The following is a 17,626-nucleotide window of genomic DNA, read 5'->3' on the forward strand; positions in this document are numbered from 1 at the left end:
TGTCAGACAGCTCCAGGGCTCCCTGTGTGTCCAGGATTTGCCTTTAAGGCACCCAGGGTAAGAAAGGCAGGTTCCCTGGGGAAGCACAGGGATGATCTTTCTGCCACATATTGGCTGGGAAACATCTGGGGCATCAGTGAGCCAGAAGTGCTGCCAAGCCTGGTGCCTAGAGCCGAGGTGACAGCTTAGCCCTGAGACTTTCCCAGGGATTACTGCCCAGACACCTGTGGCTGTGATTCATCCTTTCATCACAAGGCTGCAGTTCATTGCCAGGAGGAGTATCTGGAGGTCTGGGCCAGTCCCTTTTTGTCAGTAGCAAATTTGATTTCAGAGAATCATCACCCAAACCTGCTTGCTTATTAAATTACCCTGAGCAGCTTTTAATGGCACATACAAGGGTTTGTTTATTTTATTTTTTCTAAATTTAACTTTAAAAAAGTTTTGACTCTCTCAGGCATCTCAAGAGCTGCTGCCCCAGTGCAGCGAGTGCAGAGAAGTAGGAATCAAAGCATTTCTGCCACTCAGGTTTCACTTCATGATTTATGATTTATCTTTGCTTCTCGAGTGACTGTGGAGAAAGGATTCAATTTGGATTTGCAGCAAGCCATACCTTGACCATCAAATGATGGCAGAGTGAGTACTGAAAAGAAGGGAAAAGCACTTATCAGGCCAATCTTTCTCCAGAGAGGAGCTTCAAAGGGACAGCAGTCAGATAAAAGCATGCAAACCATCAGGCTGCTGGCCCATTTGAAATGTATTCCGTGGTGCTTGCCTCAGGAGCAGCCAGACAGGTTGTGTGCAATCCCTCTTGCTGAGTGTGAGCAACTGATTGCTCTCTTGCTCAACAGGACAGGGAACAAAGGACAGGCACTGGCTTGGAGGGAGCCCCCTTCCCAGGAAAACCCCCGCTCAGCTGGACTTTTAATCTAATGCTTCATTCAGAAAGGAGTTTTAACCATAAGGAACTGCTCATATTTATGGAAGTAAGATTTTTCCTACTAAAGCAGCCCCAATGGCCATGAATCAGTGCTGCTGGTGGGGCAGGAGGAGGTGATTCACCCAGGCTGTGGCAGTGTCTGTGGCAGGGCTGTGGTGGGACGTGCAGCTCCTGCAGGCACTCACAGTGTGCCCAGTCATGAAGTGCAGCTCCTGTGGGCACCCAGAGTGTGCCCAGTCATCAGCCAGAGCTGGGCAAGGCTTGTCCCATCCCGTGCTTTCTTCCAGTAGAGGCCAGCACCAGGTATGTTCAACATGGGGACACTTGGAACCTGTCCCAAAGCTCCTCCCGTGATTTTTGCTAGTTGAATGGAGACATTTTTCCTAAAGCAAAGAGGTTTTTCTCTGTTTATCTTTTAAATTCAGCTAGAATTATTTACCAGCTGTGGCTGCAGCAGACATGCAGAGGTATGAGTACCACGTGAGCATATGCCAGAGCTACAGCACCAGGTACATTAGCCTGATGTACTTTCTGCATTACAGCTCTATTCCCCACTGCCTTGTTTTGCTTGTTTTGCCTGAACCCCCGTGTTGATGTGGAGAAACAAGCCTGTGTTTAAGTGGGTAGCTGATGCTTGCAGCAGCACTTTATTTACCCACTTGGTTCAGCAGTTGAGCTGCTCCCTGCACTTGATGGGGCTGTGATAACTCATTCCACTTCATTGCACTGGGATGCTGCTGGCGCGTGGCCTTGGTGGTGACAATGGCCCCATTCAGCCCGGCTGTGGTCCTCGTTCCAGGGCTGATCTCTGTGGCACTGGGCACCTCTCCCTCCTGTTTCCCTTAGGACTGTGTGCTCAGCCTCCTTCCACAGCCCCAGAGCACCTCAGGGACACCCATGGAGCTGCTCCTCCAAGCCCTTGGGCAGTGCCAGGGGTCCCCTCCTAAGCCCAGCCCTGATCTCCTCTCAGCTCACACGAGGCTCCCTCCACACCACATTTCATGGAGCAGAGCAGTGCTGGCAGCTCTGAGCATCTCTGCTCCCACCTTTGTCTGCTCAGACCCTCCTCCTGCCCACAAGCCTTTAATAAAGGGTATTGAGGAGTGGAAAGGGCATTGCAGGGGGCAGAGGGGGATTAGGAGCAGGGCTGTAGCATTACACTGAAAAGATCTTTGGAGTCCCGCCTGTCACTTGCATTGTGGTAAAGATTGTGGAGATCTTTGCAAATTGTGCTACAGTTTAACCTTATGGGCAAGTATAACAAATATATTTACTCTGAGTGCTCCATCCCTGAGGTTTTTTTATAAGTTACTTGTTTTTATAAGCTGATATGCTCATAGATTAGTTACAGAGTATAAGCCCATTTATTGACAGGGAAACTGAGGCAGTTAAAACAGTGTCTCACCAAGGTCACCTGAATAGGCTGTAGCCTTACAAATCCTGTCTCCCTCAAGTTGGTGGTCTATTCCAGTAGTTCTTTGTTTTCTTGAATCAACTCATTTTAACTAGAGCATGAGACATGCTTCCTAAAAGTTAATTGGCTAAGATTTTGGAGCTAACTGTACACTTTGTGTAGAGCATAGAATGATGGAATCATAGGATTCTTAGGGTGGAAGGGACTTTAAAGCTCATCCAGTGCCACCCCTGCCATGGCAGGGGCACCTTCCACTGTCCCAGGCTGCTCCAAGCCCCATCCAGCCCGGCCTTGGGCGCTGCCAGGGATCCAGGGGCAGCCACAGCTGCTCTGCCCACCCTCCCAGGGAACAATTCCTTCCCAATACCCATTGTGAGCCTGTTGCCTGTCAGTGTGAAGGTAGCTGGCTTCCCAAAACCAAGAGCGTTGGATGCACGTGTGGCTGTGGAAGCTGCCTGGGTGGGGACAGGGCTGTGCTTCCAGGAACGCTGCTCAGCTCATTGACCCTGGAGCAGCAGAGCAGCCCTGGCCTGGCCAGAGCAGCCTGGCTGCATCCAGTAACCAGCTGGACCAGCAGAGCTGCGCTCATTCAGCAGGGAAGGAAGTGCTTGTTCTTCCAGCTGGACTCCACGTGTCCCCTGGGGAGCGGTGTTTATAGAGAACGGGCCGTCCATTGCAAATTAATGCCTGGAAACTCAGTCAGCCCTGCCCTGCCCCTCAGCTCTCCCTGCTCCGCAGGAGGATGGGTTCACACAGAGCTGCTGGAGGCTTTCTTTGTTTGCACAGAGCTGCTCTGGGATACAAAGAAAACTGGTGCTTGAACCAACATCTGGAAGCTTGTTTTCTCTCAAAATAAATACTCCGTTCTGCTACCTCTTCTCAGAAACTCATCTTTTAATTTTTTTTTTAACTTGTGAATCAAGAACTAGCTGCTCTTGCAAGAGAGGTAGAGGATGAAATTCCTGTTGGTTTTGGCCATATTTTTGCTTCTTTGCATCCTCTTCGCTCAAATACCTAAAATATTTGCAGAGCTTGGCCTTTGTTTGTCCTCTAAAATCTGCCACAGATGCCTGTAGATACCCAGGTGGTGGTGGGCATCCCCCTGGGGGGATTAGCCTTGTAGCAGGGGCCAGCTGAGTCACAGCCTTCAGAACCCCAATTCAGTGGCGTTTTCTCCTGTCTTGCTCAAATTGGCTGTATTCTTGTCTCTTCTGATCCTTGCACTGCGAGTTCTTGGGGACCAGGAAGGGCCTGTGGGATTTGGTGGGGAATATCACATGGCCCATCATTACAGTTTGTGATGAGAACAGAAATAATTTCAACCACATTAACCTGTCAGGAAGGAAAAAACAACCAGAGCCTTTTTGGTTACATAATTCTCAAAGGTCGGCCTTGGGGTGTCTGAAATGTATCTTCAGCTGTAGGTGTGAATGCACAATATCAATGTTTTCTCCTCAAAACGCGTAGGTTGGGCGCTGCTTTTCTCAAACTGCCAGTTTTTGCTACCATATGTTCTCCCTTTGCAAAACCTTTAGCACTGTTGACTTGGCTTAATGTAAACAGATGATGCTGCCTCTCAGATTCCAAATTGCCAAGGCTGTGGAGGCACCACCTGGAGCGGTGCACGTGGGACTGGTCTTTGCTAACCTGTGCTGGAAGCTCTGCCTCCACCCCATTGGAAATATACCACACCTCTTCCTCCAGCTGTTTGTCTCCAGAAAGGAGGAATCTTGACTTTGAGGCCCCAAAGGCAAAGTGTGGACCCACAGGGACTCCCTGCAGCAGTCAGGTGTCATTGTTAGGCTGGATGTGACATACACACGTGATTAGGGTCTAAGGAGAAAAAGATTTTTTATTTTGTGTGTTTTTTAGTTTATATTTTTTTAACAAGGCATGATTTTTAGTGATTAACTCCATTAAAATAACTGATTGTATTTACTGGTGTACAGCCCTGGAGCTGTGAGATGTTAAATGTTGAAAACACAGTGAAGCTGTAGGGAAATACATGGGTCAGCTTCACCCTTCTTTCCAAGGTGTACAGTGCCTGTTTGTCACCTTTTCCTCCAGTTGTTTGCCCTAGGAATGAGAGGAGATGAGGGATTTCCATCGCTAACAAAAATGGAGGTGAGAAAAACCATGGTGCACCCAGGTGTAGCCATGATATTTTCTGAAAAATCCTTTCCTTAGGATTTTTCCTCTTGAGAAGCTGAGAGGCCTCAGGAACAAAATGTAAACACTGTTTTTCTGCTGCTGCTGTGGAATGCAACAGGTAGATCTGTGATTGTTTCTAATAAATGGCCAATCACAGTCAGATGGCCAGTCGGACTCTCTGATATTCATTCCTTCTTTTTCTATTCTTCGCTGGCCTTCTGATGAAATCCTTTCTTCTATTCTTTTAGTATAGCTTTAATATAATATATATAATAAAATAATAAATCAACCTTGTGAAACATGGAGTCAGATCCTCGTCTCTTCCCTCATCCTGGGACCCCTGTGAACACCATCACAGGGCTGGGCCTTTGGCTGGACTCTTCTCTCACCCCGTGTCTCTGCCCCTCACAGGACGTGAACGCGGTCGAGGGCAGCGAGTTCACGGACAGCGGCATCGAGGGCGCCGCCACGGACACGGAGCTGCTGTCGCGGCGCTCCAACGCCACCACGGCCAGCTACTCGCCGCCCGCCGGGCGCGCCTTCGTGGGCAGCGACAGCGGCAGCAGCTCGGCGGGCGGCGACGGGCTGCGCCAGGGCGTCTACGAGAACTTCCGCCGCGAGCTGGAGATGAGCACGGCCAACAGCGAGCAGCTGGAGGAGGCGGGCTCGGCGCTGAGCGACGAGCAGAGCAGCGGCACGCTCAGCTCGCCAGGGCAGTCCGACATCCTGCTGAGCGCCGCGCAGGGCACCGTGCGCAAGGCCGGGGCCCTGGCCGTCAAAAACTTCCTGGTGCACAAGAAGAACAAGAAGGTGGAGTCGGCCACGCGCAGGAAGTGGAAGCACTACTGGGTGTCGCTGAAAGGTATGGGGATGGCGGGCAGGGGTGCGCCCAGGTGGGCACTCTGGGTGTCACTGAGAGGGGCAGGGGTGCGCCCAGGTGGGCACTGTGGATGTCATTGAGCAGGGCAGGGGTGTGCCCAGGTGGGTGCTCTGGGTGTCACTGAGAGGGTGTGCCCAGGTGGGCACTGTGGATGTCACTGAGAGGATGTGCCCAGGTGGGCACTGTGGGTGTCACTGAAAGGGACAGGGGTGTGCCCTGGTGGGCACTGTGGGTGTCACTGAGAGGGCAGGGATGTGCCCAGGTGGGCACTCACTTGTCGAGCAACTCCATGAAGGGGTGATTGATGCATCACATTGGGGTCACCATTTGTTACCTCAGGTGTCTCCCTGACACAGGTGTAATTAGCACTGACTCCATGATGTAGAAGGCTGAACCACTCCTTTATTCTTCTATACTATCTTCATACTATATTGTTAAGGAATCCATAACCCCTTCCAGCCTGTCCGATACAGCTTTGACCTCATTGATCAACCAAGCAAAACACCACCACCCTTTGGCAGATAAATCTCCATAACACATTCCACATTTTCCTAGCAAGAGCTGCGGCAAGTGGGGCTAAGAACTGTTTTAATTCTTTCTCTGAGCTTTCTCACAGCTTCTTGCAGCCTTTCACAGGGAAAATGCCTGGGAAGGCCTGTTCCTGCTCCGTCCTCAGCTGCCCGGGCCACAGACCCTCTTCTCTCTGGATTGTTGCAGGAACTCATAAACTCATTTCCACGTGCTTCATCTGCAGGGAAATGGGGAACCACAGCTTTGGGACTGGCCTTCCTCTCCTGTGTTGTGCCCAGAGCCATATCTCCTGCTCTAGGTGTGGTCACCCAAAAGGCTCAGTGTGGTCAAACCCTGCCCTCCCCACAGAGAGCTCTTCCTAGAGCACTTTTATTTATTTTTATTTAATGTTTATTTTTAATTTGCAGCGCTATTGTAAAGCCAAGAGCAAAGTTTGGAGCCAGCCCTTCCTTGGGGTGGCTGGAGAGCTGGGGAGGGGGAGAGGAGGAGGGAGGTGAGGGCAGCCCTGATCTCCTGGGAGGGGGCAGGAAGGTCTTGCTGTGAGGGGCTGCAAACAAAGGGCCAGCTGGGAGAAGAAAGGGGAAGGATGAGCAGGGCAGTGCTGTTGTTTTCAAGTGCTTTGGCTCAAGTGGAGTGTTAACTCCTCGGATTGCTGTGCCTCCATACTGGCAGTGTTTAACCGGGGCTTTGAAGTCAACAGCTGCCATTGTTTGGCTGCAAATTGTTTTCTGGGAGGCTGGAGCACCCCTTTCTCTTTCCAGTGACCAGAGCATCCCTTTCCAGTGACACAGCAGCTATGTGCCAGCCTGTAAGCAGCTGGAGATGGTGTGGGAAGCTGGGAGAGGAGGAGACCCCTTTCTTTTTGGCATCTCCCAAATTGCCCCCTTGCTCTGCACTTTGTTTTCCTTCCCGCGGAGGATTGTAAAGATTATTTTGTAACACTGAGCAGGTTGTTTGCTGGCCCCAGCTAAGTTTTTTTTGTCTGTCAGTGTTTCAGCAAGCACAGCCCATTTTAATTCCAGTTCCTGTCTGCATGCAGTAATTAAATGGCTTGATCTCTGCCTTGGGGGGACTGCAGCTGCAGAGGTGAGGCTGGGCCATGCCCGCGGGTCTGTCTGCTCCCAGGGCTGGCTCACAGCTGGCTGTCACCCTCAGGGACCAACATCTCACACCTGTGCGATGGCGTGGCCATGGACAGCCCCAAATTTGGGATTTCTTATGCTGTTTCTCATCTGGGAATGTATTTTACTGCCCACGACTTTCTGTTTTGGCAGTCCTAGGGTGAACAAAGCAGCCCGGGGTCAGGGCTCACAGGGCCCTACAGCTCCTGGTGTGGCTGCCTGGCACTGAAACCAGCAGAACATTTGAACCTGCTGCTCGTTGTCTCCTGCAGGCTGCACGCTGTTCTTCTACGAGACGGACGGCAGGTCTGGCATTGACCACAACAGCATCCCCAAGCACGCGGTCTGGGTGGAGAACAGCATCGTGCAGGCCGTGCCTGAGCACCCCAAAAAGGACTTTGTCTTCTGCCTCAGCAACTCCCTTGGCGACGCTTTCCTCTTCCAGGTTGGCTTCTGCAAAGCTTTTTTGTGTTTCCCAGCAAGGAGGGCACCTAGCTCTGGGTGACAGGGGTGGAAAATCCTGAAAAACCAAACACTGCAGGAGGTTTGGGTTTTCCTTTGGCAGCACTAGAGGAAGGTCACGAGCTGAACATGATCAGTGTTAAATCTGCCTTTTAATAATTGGCTAGAGCCTCCTTGTGTAGATGGTGGAGCAAAGAATGGAGAAATGCTCTTACACCCCTATAAAAACTGCTTGGGCAGCATGCTTAGAACACACAGGCCAAGCCAGTGACCCCACAGGACAGCCAGCTGGGCATTACAAGTGCTGTGCCACTCTGTGTGCCAAAGGAGAGTGCTCGAGGGGCTGACAAGACCAGGAGCAGCTGGAAGTGCAAGGGGATGTCTGGATCTGCAGTGCTCTCCCAGAGGGGTGCAGAATCCAGCTGCCCCTTGTTCACACACCTTGCTGCTGCCCCAGAGGACACTGGAAGTGCAGGCTTTGGTTCTTTAATCAGGAAACAGAAATGTCTCTATTTCACTGGGTACTTTAAAGAAAAAAATCCCAGGACTTACATCAAAGACCATAGTTTAGTTGATGTGTTTCACTTGAAGACATTTCTGCCATTTGGTAGCCACTGCTTCCCTGAGTGATGTTTAGGTTGTCATCCCCTTTCTTATGTCAGGCTGGCAGTAAGCAGGGTGTAACATTCTGTCATTTGCAGTTGGCAGCACGTGCTGAGATGGGTGCATTTCCTTCACTTGTGATTCAATTTTTTCACTGGAGGAATCCCTTTATTTCTCTTTCCAATGACAGTGGAGTTTGTTGCCTTCTTAAGCCAGAAGCTACTCTGGGGTAGGATGTGTTCCCACATCATCACTCCCTTGTATTCCAGAGCAAGAAACTGAATTTATACAGTGTTGTAGGTCCTTGAAGGTGTTCTTGCAAAGGGCTGCATTCTCAAGCTGGTGCAAAAAGAAAAGCCCTTCTGATTCTTGGAGGGACTGAGTGTCTGACTGAAAAAACCCATCATTTTTTGTGGGCTAACTTCCCTGCCACCTCAATGGGATTTTTCCTTCTGTAGTACTGCCCTGCCCTTCTCTCCTTCACGTTTTCCCTGGGAAGGGGATGAGTATTTTGGCACCTGGAGACCTTCCTCTAGGTGAGAGGGAATGACAGAGCCACAGAATGGCCTGGGCTGGAGGGGACCTTAAAGATCACCTTGTTCCACCCCCTGCCATGGACAGGGACACCTTCCACTGTCCCAGCCTGGCCTTGGGCACTGCCAGGGATCCAGGGACACCCTGTGCCAGGGCCTGCCCACCCTCACAGGGAGGAATCCCTTCTCAATATCCCTCTGGCAGTGGGAAGCCATTCCCTGTGTCCTGTCCCTCCATGTCCTTACAAAGAATCCCTCTGTTTTTCTGGTGGGCTCCCAGACTCACCCCAAAGCTTATCCCCCCACAGCCCAGTGTCATTGTGCCACAGGTAGGATTTTGTGTAGGGAGGAAGCAAAACTGAGCCTTTTCAAGCAAAATCCAGTCATTTCTCATGCCAGAAGTGTTCTGTGATGTGTCCCTTCTGCCAGGGAAGCAGGGAGAGGGGAATGCCCTCAGAGCAATGGCCCTTGGCTGTCTGTGCTTTTGCAGCAGATCCTGCTTCTGCTTAGGGCTTCCAGCGTGAGTGAGGGAAGTGGTGTCACTGTGGGACACACCTGTGCCACCAGAGTTTGGGAGCACCAGTGTGGGGCCCAGCTGGGCCTCTCTGGGAAGCTCTCCTTTGCTTCATCCTTGGCTGTTGGTTGTCACCTCAGCGAGGATGACCTTCCTCATCTTCCCCAGCAAATGGAGAAGTCATGCTGGGCTGTCTATTAATAGATCAGCCATCATCAGAAAGTTTAATTAGAACAAGGTGGTTTGGCACCTTGCTGCTTTTCCAGCCAAATACCAGTGTGATTATTGCCCCAGGCTGACACTCACACAAAGTCTTTGTTTCATGACCTGCTGTAAAAAGGAATGGAGTTTAGTAAAAGGCCTTAGATTGACTTCTTATTTGGAAGATCTGGAAAGAGTCTTCTTCTAATCACAATAGTTCTCTTCCAGAAAGAGGTACTGGTGTCCCATGCTCCAGCCTGCTGTCTCATAGAGTGGTTTGGGCTGGAAGGGACATTAAAGATTATCCAGTTCCATGCCCTGCTCTGGGCAGGGACACCTTCCACTCTTCCAAGTTGCTCCAAGGCCTGTCCAGCCTGGCCTTGGGCACTTCCAGCAAGGAGAAATGTTCCTTTTTCCCAAACTGCCATGTCCGTGCTTGGGAAGGGACAGTGCCAGAGCTGGAAATGAGGATGAGCCTGCCTTTAATGGTAACAGGGTGTCTTCAGAGTGCTTTGGGACCTTCAGAAACATAAAGCTGTTTGTCTGTGCACCACCATAAAGCTACTCATGCTTTTCATGGTCACATTTTCTGCCATTAATTTATTGTTAACTGCTGCATGGCAGAAAAGCTCTCCATCCTGGGAAGGGCACAGCAGTGGTGCATTCCCTGCCTTAAGGAGTTGGAGTTTAGAAATCTTGGTTAAATTTCAAGGTAGAAATGATGGCCAGGGAGGTGATTGCTGAGACCTTGCTGGGAAGCACCCCGAGCTGCAAAGCTCAGGTAGAGGTGTAATTCCAAGCGTTAAAAATGGGATGATGGGGGTACATAAGTGGATTTAAGGCTTTGAATCCGGAGATCAAAGGCAGAGGAACCTGCTTGGAGTTGCATGTGCTAATCTGCCATCAGTTTGGAGGAGGGTGCTGAGCTCTTTTCCCCTGGGCAGACGTGCAGCCAGACGGAGCTGGAGAACTGGATCACGGCCATCCACTCGGCCTGCGCCACCGCCGTGGCGCGGCAGCACCACAAGGAGGACACCCTCAAGCTGCTCAAGACCGAGATCAAGAAGCTCGAGCAGAAGATCGACATGGACGAGAAGATGAAGAAGATGGGGGAAATGCAGCTGTCCTCCGTCACAGACTCCAAGAAGAAGAAGACCATCCTGGATCAGGTAAACTCAAAAGTTCTCAGGGATTCTGCTGCTCACAGCAACACCGAGATGTGTTTGGAAGTCTCTTTTCCCAGCCTGGTGGTGGTGGAAGGAGTCAGAACTCTTCTGCTCTCATTCTCAAGGTTGTTTATTGTTTCTTATTTATAAAATTCTTTCTCTGGCCTGCTGAGGTCTGTTCCGCAGGTCAGACAGAGGCACACTGCCTGCCCCCAGGGCAGCGTTATCTTTTTATACTAAAATCCATGTGTACAATATTTACCATAACTTCTCAATACCTATCACCTATGTTAGACAGTGAGCTTCTACTCTAAACCAATCCCAAAGTGCCAACATCACAGCAGAAGATGGAGGCCAAGAAGGAGGAGAAAGGCTGGACATGCCCAGATTCCTCCATCTTGCCTCCTGAACCCCATTCTAAAAACCCCAAAAATCTGTTTTTCACCCCATGACAAACTAATTATTATTCTACTTGGACTTATGTGGCTTGCAGATCCTCACATAAGGTTGGTAATTTTTTCCATGGGTCACAATCAAAGTCACAGGTGCCTTGGGCTCTGTGCCAAGGTTTCTGAGCCCCCTGGCAGGGATTTGAGCAATCCAGGACATCCAGAGGGATGTCCTGAATTCTGATAAAAAGTCCCTAGCGTGGGTTTAAGGCCTTTTAGAGGTTGATGGGAGCTCCCTGGAGAGCTGTGCTGCTGCCTTAGCTGCACCATTGCTCCACTGAGGTCCAGCCTGGGCTGTCTTCTGCTGCCTCCAGGAGATTTGGATAGCAGGAGGCTGCCAGGCCATGGCTGGGGGATGCCTTGTGGAGCAGCTGTTCACTGCTGTTTGTTGTACACCAATAAACTCTGCTGCTGCTGCTCCTGGCAGCTGGGCTGAGGCAGCCGTGCCTGGTTTCTGCTGTCACAAGGGCCTGCCTTGGCCTTGTGGCTGCATCCCTGGGCCCTCTCCTGCTGCCTTCAAGTGGGCAGCGTGGCTGGCTGCCTCTCAGAAGCAGAGAGCCTCGAGCAGATGTCTCCCACACTGCTGCAGCAGCACCTTATTTTGGGAAATTTGACATATGGCTGCTGCTTCCCTCATTTGGAGCTCTCCTGCCACGGCTGCCAAGTGTGCCTGTAATGCAAAGCATAGGGGGAAGTGGCTGGGGCTGAGCTAAAAGGATTTGTACCCCCTGGAAGCCCGTGAGAAGGGGAAATAGGGGAGAAAGAGGAGGGAGAGGCTGAAGAACCCTACTCAAAGCTGTCAGTCACAGTGAGAGGGCAGAGCAGTCTCTCTCTTTATGTAACTGAGTTTGTCTGGATGCTTTGAAACTGTTTCCTATAAGCCATTTGAATTATTTAAATAAGTCCTTCCATAGGCTGATTGCAGCACTCTTCTGCTGATCAGATTAATTATCCCCAGTGTATGGCACTTGTTCAAGCTCTGTTGTTGCTCACAGCAAAGCTGCTGCTGTGGCTGCTGATTTGGGTTGCCCTGTGCCTGGAGTTTGGTGGGCTTTGCTCTTCTGATTCTTCAGATGCTCTTGATGCGTGAAGGAAGCCTCTTAAGGGACTGCTGAGCAGAGAATCCTGGAAATACAAAGAAAATTAAAAATGAAAATTTAATCCTGTTAATTAGCATTGTATCAAAGGAGCAGTTGTCCCAGGAGGAGACTTTTGCCACGAATGTAGAAAGTTGTTTTCCATCTAATCAAAACTCTTTAGCTGTTTGCATCCTTTGGGGGGTTGGGAGGGCAGGGGAATGTGGGAAAATCAGCAATCAGGGTTTGTTGGGTGAGATCAGCCCTGGTGAAAAGGGTGAGTGTGGTGTTGTGAGGGTTTCTAGGATGAGGTGAGAGATGAGAATTTGACTTCATGTTCTTAGAAGGCTGATTTATTATTTTATGATATTATATTAAAAATGCTATACTAAAACTATACTAAAAAGAATAGAGAAAAGATATATTAAAAGGCTAGAAAAGAATGAATAATAAAAACCCGTGACTGACCAGAATCCCAGCACAACTAAACTAAAATGAGTCATTAAGTTAACACAATTCACATAAAACTAATTAAAGGTACACCTGTTAGTAAACAATCTCCAAAGCAATCAAATAATTATTGTTTACATTTGTTTTCTGAAGCTTCTCAGCTTCTCAGGAGAAAAAATACTAACAGAGGGATTTTTGAGAAAATATCATAGTGACAGGTGTGTTGTTGGAACCCAGGAAATTCCTCTGGCTGCCCTTGACTCCCTGCCTTTGATTTAGCCCTTGGGAAAAAACAATTCCCAACCTTTATATGAAGAATTACAAGTCAAGAAAGTTTAAGTAGAATAATAGTTAGTTTGTCACAGGGTGAAAAATAGATTTTTGAGGTTTTTAGAATGGGAGCTCAGGGTCCCAAGATGGAGGAATTTGGGCATGCCTTGTCCTTTTTCCTTCTTCTTCTTGGCCTCCATCTTCTGGGTGATGTTGGCATTTTTAGATTGGTTTAGAATAGAACCTCACTGTGTAACATAGGTGAGAGGTATTGGGAAGTTATTGTAGAATAGGACACTTGTAGATTGGTTTGGAGTAGAAGCTCACTGTCTAACACAGGTGATAGGTACTGGAAGTTACTGTAAATAGGGCACTTTCAGATTAGTTTAAGGTTGAAACTCACTGTCTAAGATAGATATTGGGAAGTTATGGTAAATAGGGCACTTTTGGATTGGTTTAGAGCTGAAGCTTTCTGTCTAACCTAGGTGATAGATACTGGGAAGTTATGGTAAATAATGTACACGTAGTTTTTAGTATAAAAAGACAACACCAAGTCTGAAGTGAGCAGTGTTCCTCTGTCTGACCTGCCAGACAGACCTCGGTGGGTTGGAGAAACAATTTTATAGATAAGAAACAATAAGCAACCTTGAGAATGAGATCAGAAGGATTCTGACTCCTTCTTGGACTGCTGGGCTGGGAAAGGAGGCTTGTACGTATCTGAGAGTCCCTCTGCCCAGCAGAGATTCTGCGAGTGTGCCACTGTGAGTTGTTCCAGGGCGTTTACCAGGCTGCTGTCCCTTTCTGTCCCCTGGCAGATCTTCGTGTGGGAGCAGAACCTGGAGCAGTTCCAGATGGACCTGTTCCGGTACCGCTGTTACCTGGCCAGCCTGCAGGGCGGGGAGCTGCCCAACCCCAAGCGCCTGCTGGCCTTCGCCAGCCGCCCCACCAAGGTGGCCATGGGCCGCCTGGGCATCTTCTCCGTGTCCTCCTTCCACGCTCTGGTGAGTGGGCAGGGCTGGCATGGGCTGGGCTGGGCTGCAGGAGCAGCTGGGGGAGAGCTGTCTCTGTCCTAGAGCTGTCGTTCGGAGTTTGCACCAGGAACAGATCTTCCTGTTCATCTCAAGTGTCTTCAGGTCTTCAGGGTCGTCTCAAGTGTCCACAGATTTGGGTGTGATCCACACATCCCATGAAGTCAGTGGGAGCCGTTCTGAGACCCTCAGCACATGCTGGCTGAGACCTTCTTGGGCTATCTGACGTGATTCCAATTACTCCAACCAATTATTCCAATATTCTGGTCATCCACACCTGATGCTCCCCAAGGGAAGGGAAATGTGCTCCCTGTGGTGTGGCAAATAATGGTTGTTTAAATTTAAATACTGTAACAGCCCAGCTCTTAAAAGTGCAGGGGAACGTTTTGCAAAATGAATTTGAGTCAAGTTCTTGTAGTCTCGGCTTGGACTCCTGGAGGTTCACAGAAATAGCTGAGCTCCACTGTTGTCTCGTAGATGTCAGCTGTAGCCTGCAGTTGAATGCAGAGCTGTAATTCAGTCAGGGGCGTTTTTATTCTTTCCTATATGAAAAGATTAGCGTCATCATCCTGCTAATTGCTGCTGGATTTATTATATTTTTTAAGTGGCGGGCTGTAATTTGCATTTATGCTTATTTTTTTTTTTTCACATCAAGCAAAGCACTGAGCTCTAGCCTGAAAAACAGTCTGCCTCTTCATGCTGGTGTCTCTGGAGAGCCAAGGGAAAAAATATGTTGGGAAAAATGTTGTGTTGGAAGAGGCACGTGTTTTCTTCTCCTCTCAGCAAACTCTCATGTCCTCCTTTGCCCCCAGGAGCGTGGGGAAGTGCAGCCTCATGTGAGGAGCCCTAACTCAAGTTTCAGGAAGGGAATTTACCCAGAGCAGCTGTGGCTGCCCCTGGATGCCTGGAAGAGTCCCAGGCCAGGTTGGACAGGGCTTGGAGCAGCCTGGGACAGTGGAAGGGGTGGAATAGGATGGGATGGGCTTTAAGGTCCCCTCCATCCCAAAGGATTCTGTGACTGCATGACCCCAGTCTCCTGAAGATGTCCCAGTACATTCATCCAAGATGTGCAGAGTTACCCCATGTGGCTCTGTGTAAATGTCCCAGGCACAGCTGGGGAGCCTCTCCCTGTGGAAATGGAGCTGTTGCTGTGGTGCTCAGGTTCTCCTTTTCCCGGATTTCCCCCGTTTCCCAAGGAGAGCCCCCATTCCTCACCCAGTGCCAGCAGCCAGCCTCTGTCCATCCCACTGCAGTTCTGGGTGTGCTGCAGCCCATTCCTCAGCTGGGGCCATCCCTGGCTGTTCCCAGGGCCACTCTGCTGCTCTGGGCTGTGGGAATGCAGCACTGAGGTGTTCCAGGAGGTGCAGTCAGCAGGGTGGGTCTGTCTGTCTGTCTGTCTGTGCCTCCTGCCCTTCCCTACCGCTCCCTTTTTGGCAGGAGAGGAGCTCCTCTCCTCAGGCCACCTCCACCTGGGAAATCTGATCAGACAGACTTTTTATTGGGTCTGAACTGTTCAGCTCTGAGTGATGTCCCACTCATCTCCAGAGCTCCCCAGGCAGCTGGGCTCAGTCAAGGCAGTGTCTCTTGTTGCCACAGGGCATTTTGCTGTAGGGCAGCTGACACTGCTCTGATGGGAAGGGTCATTTCAGATCACTTTTCCTCTTCCTGTGCCTTGCTCAATCCTTCAGATGTCACTTATCTTCAAGGAAGTGCAGGCTTAAACGCCATGAGCTCCCTGCAAGCCTTTATCTGGCCTTGCTGCACCTCTGAGTCAGCACCAGCATGCCCAGAATGTTTCCACAGGAAGGAGCAAAGAGGAAGATGGGGTTTTTGGGAAGCAACTGATAAGTCTGGAAATCTCAGGTTTCACACGTCCAGCTTTGAAACCTTGCTAGGAAAAGAAAAATCAAGGAAAAAACCCAAACCTATCACTGGTGCTGAGGTTTTGCTCAATGATGATTAGGTGGTGTGTACTGTCCATTTCAATATTCGGTATTGGATGCTGGCAGAAGTGAGTTAATTTGCAGTGAGAAGGCAGCAGCCTGGCAGCATCCCCACTGTCCCAGGAGTGAAAACTCTGTGTTGCCATAGGATTTGCCCTTTTCCCCCCCCAGACCCCCCAGTTTGGGGGGTTTGTGCTGGGCTGCTGCAGCTCTGGTGCTGAAGCCAGGTGGCATTGACAGGTGGCGGCTCGCACGGGGGAGTCGGGAGTGAGGAGAAGGACACAGGCCATGTCCAGGTCTGCCAGCAAGAGGAGGAGCAGGTTTTCTTCTCTCTGGGGGCTGGACACTACCTCCAAGAAGAAGCAGGGGAGGCCCAGCATTAACCAGGTAAGAGGTGGGAGTTTGGGGTGCTGTTATTGCAGGGGTGGTTTGTTGGTGGGCAGAACACAGATCACGCAAAGAGTCACTGGCACAGAGTCATGGTGTTCCTCCTCCCTTCCAAAATCAGGGGCTGTAGCTGCACATCAGGGCACAGCAGCTCCCACCAAAGGGCTGCAATTTGCCCTTTTCTTCAGCTGGATTCTGTTGTTTCTGCATTTCTGCTCCTTCTGCTTTTTCTGCAGGCGCCCTCCCTAATCTCAGGAGCAGCAAAGCAGCAGTGTAAAACACACACAGCTTTGGAGGGAAAAACCCCAAAACAATCCAGACTTGTTTGGTTATTTTTAATTTAAAATGATGAGTGTACAGTGATTTAAATGTAGCTGAGTTTGGTGAAAACTTTCCAAAGTGACAAGAAGCTTTGCATTTAGTTGGGACACTCCCTGTTTTGCTTCAGATTTATAAAAAAGCAGAAGTTGTGCAGTTTCCACCCAGTCACTGCCCAGATCTTTCTCTAGAAAACATGCTCCAGTGTGGTAGGAAGGTGCTTCCCTGTTATTCTTTGCAAACATCCCTAATTACAGCTTTCACTTTTTGAGAGCCATACCTCACCTAATTGCAGGAAATGTAGGCTCTGCCTTTCTTTCTCTTCCCTCACTTCTTGTGGGGAGAAAGGCTGGGGCCACACGCTGCTCTGTGCCCTGTGATTTCTGGTGCTGTCTGTTGAAGCAGCAGTGGCTGTTGGTTTTGTTCAGCAGAGGATGATGAGGCACTGAAAGTTCACCTGACGTATTTAGAAGCTGAGCAAAAGCCCAGGGCTTGGCTGGGATGCAGCTCCAAGAGCACATTCCCAGTTCCTTGTGCTGATGCTGCAGCATCCCTGTTGCTTTGTATTTACTTGCCCCAAATCCCTTCTCCTGAGCTGGGATCCTGCCTGTGCTGTGTTTTCAGGCCTGTTTTTTCATCCCCCTGAGCTCCCTCCTTTTGTTTTTCCTTTCAGTGGAGATAATTGCATTCTTCACGCTGCCTCCCCTGCTCCTGCCCCCCTCACTCCTCCACAGCGCAGGCATGGAGGGGGATTCTGTTCCATGTTAAAGGAAATCCATTGTGCAGAGAGTTGTAAAAAGTGTGAAGTTTTGAGGAAGTAGCAGAGTGCCTGAATGCAGTGCCTGAACACATTTCCCTTGCTTGGGCAAAGTGTTGCCTGTTGGGAGCAGCCAGCTGTAAATCCCCAAAAGGCAGAGACCTTTTCCATCCTGCCTGGTCCCTGCTTCGTTTTTGCCAGGTAATAATTAACAGCCCAGCAAGTTCATCCCTGATGTGGAGCTCTAAAACTGAACTTTTCAGTTCTCATTGTTGGGTTCTGCTGCAGCACCAGCCCTGCCTGCCCTGTGCTGATTTGGGGTGGGTGCTGCACATATTCCTGTCTGATCATTCCTCCTGCACAGGATCCTGTTGGTTTTGGCTCTCTGGCTCGTGCAAGCAGTGTGTTTGGGGATGGCTGTTTGTATTTCTCAGT

The 17,626-nt window shown here is 50.0% G+C and overlaps 1 protein-coding gene across 6 annotated transcripts in view; it reads left to right on the forward strand.

Moving 5' to 3' along the window:
* Window positions 1–17,626, forward strand: part of TIAM1 (TIAM Rac1 associated GEF 1) — a 142,970-nt gene that overhangs the window by 79,838 nt on the left and 45,506 nt on the right. For all 6 annotated transcript variants that reach the window (XM_064728929.1, XM_064728911.1, XM_064728888.1 and 3 more), the window contains 5 exons: window positions 4,914–5,364; window positions 7,307–7,479; window positions 10,292–10,516; window positions 13,574–13,759; window positions 15,970–16,116. In XM_064728929.1, the coding sequence (XP_064584999.1) occupies window positions 4,914–5,364; window positions 7,307–7,479; window positions 10,292–10,516; window positions 13,574–13,759; window positions 15,970–16,116 (1,182 nt within the window). The remainder of the gene's footprint in view (window positions 1–4,913; window positions 5,365–7,306; window positions 7,480–10,291; window positions 10,517–13,573; window positions 13,760–15,969; window positions 16,117–17,626) is intronic.

The sequence above is a fragment of the Zonotrichia leucophrys genome, chromosome 1 (genome assembly GCF_028769735.1).
Source record: "Zonotrichia leucophrys gambelii isolate GWCS_2022_RI chromosome 1, RI_Zleu_2.0, whole genome shotgun sequence".
NCBI classification, from domain to species: Eukaryota; Metazoa; Chordata; class Aves; order Passeriformes; family Passerellidae; genus Zonotrichia; species Zonotrichia leucophrys.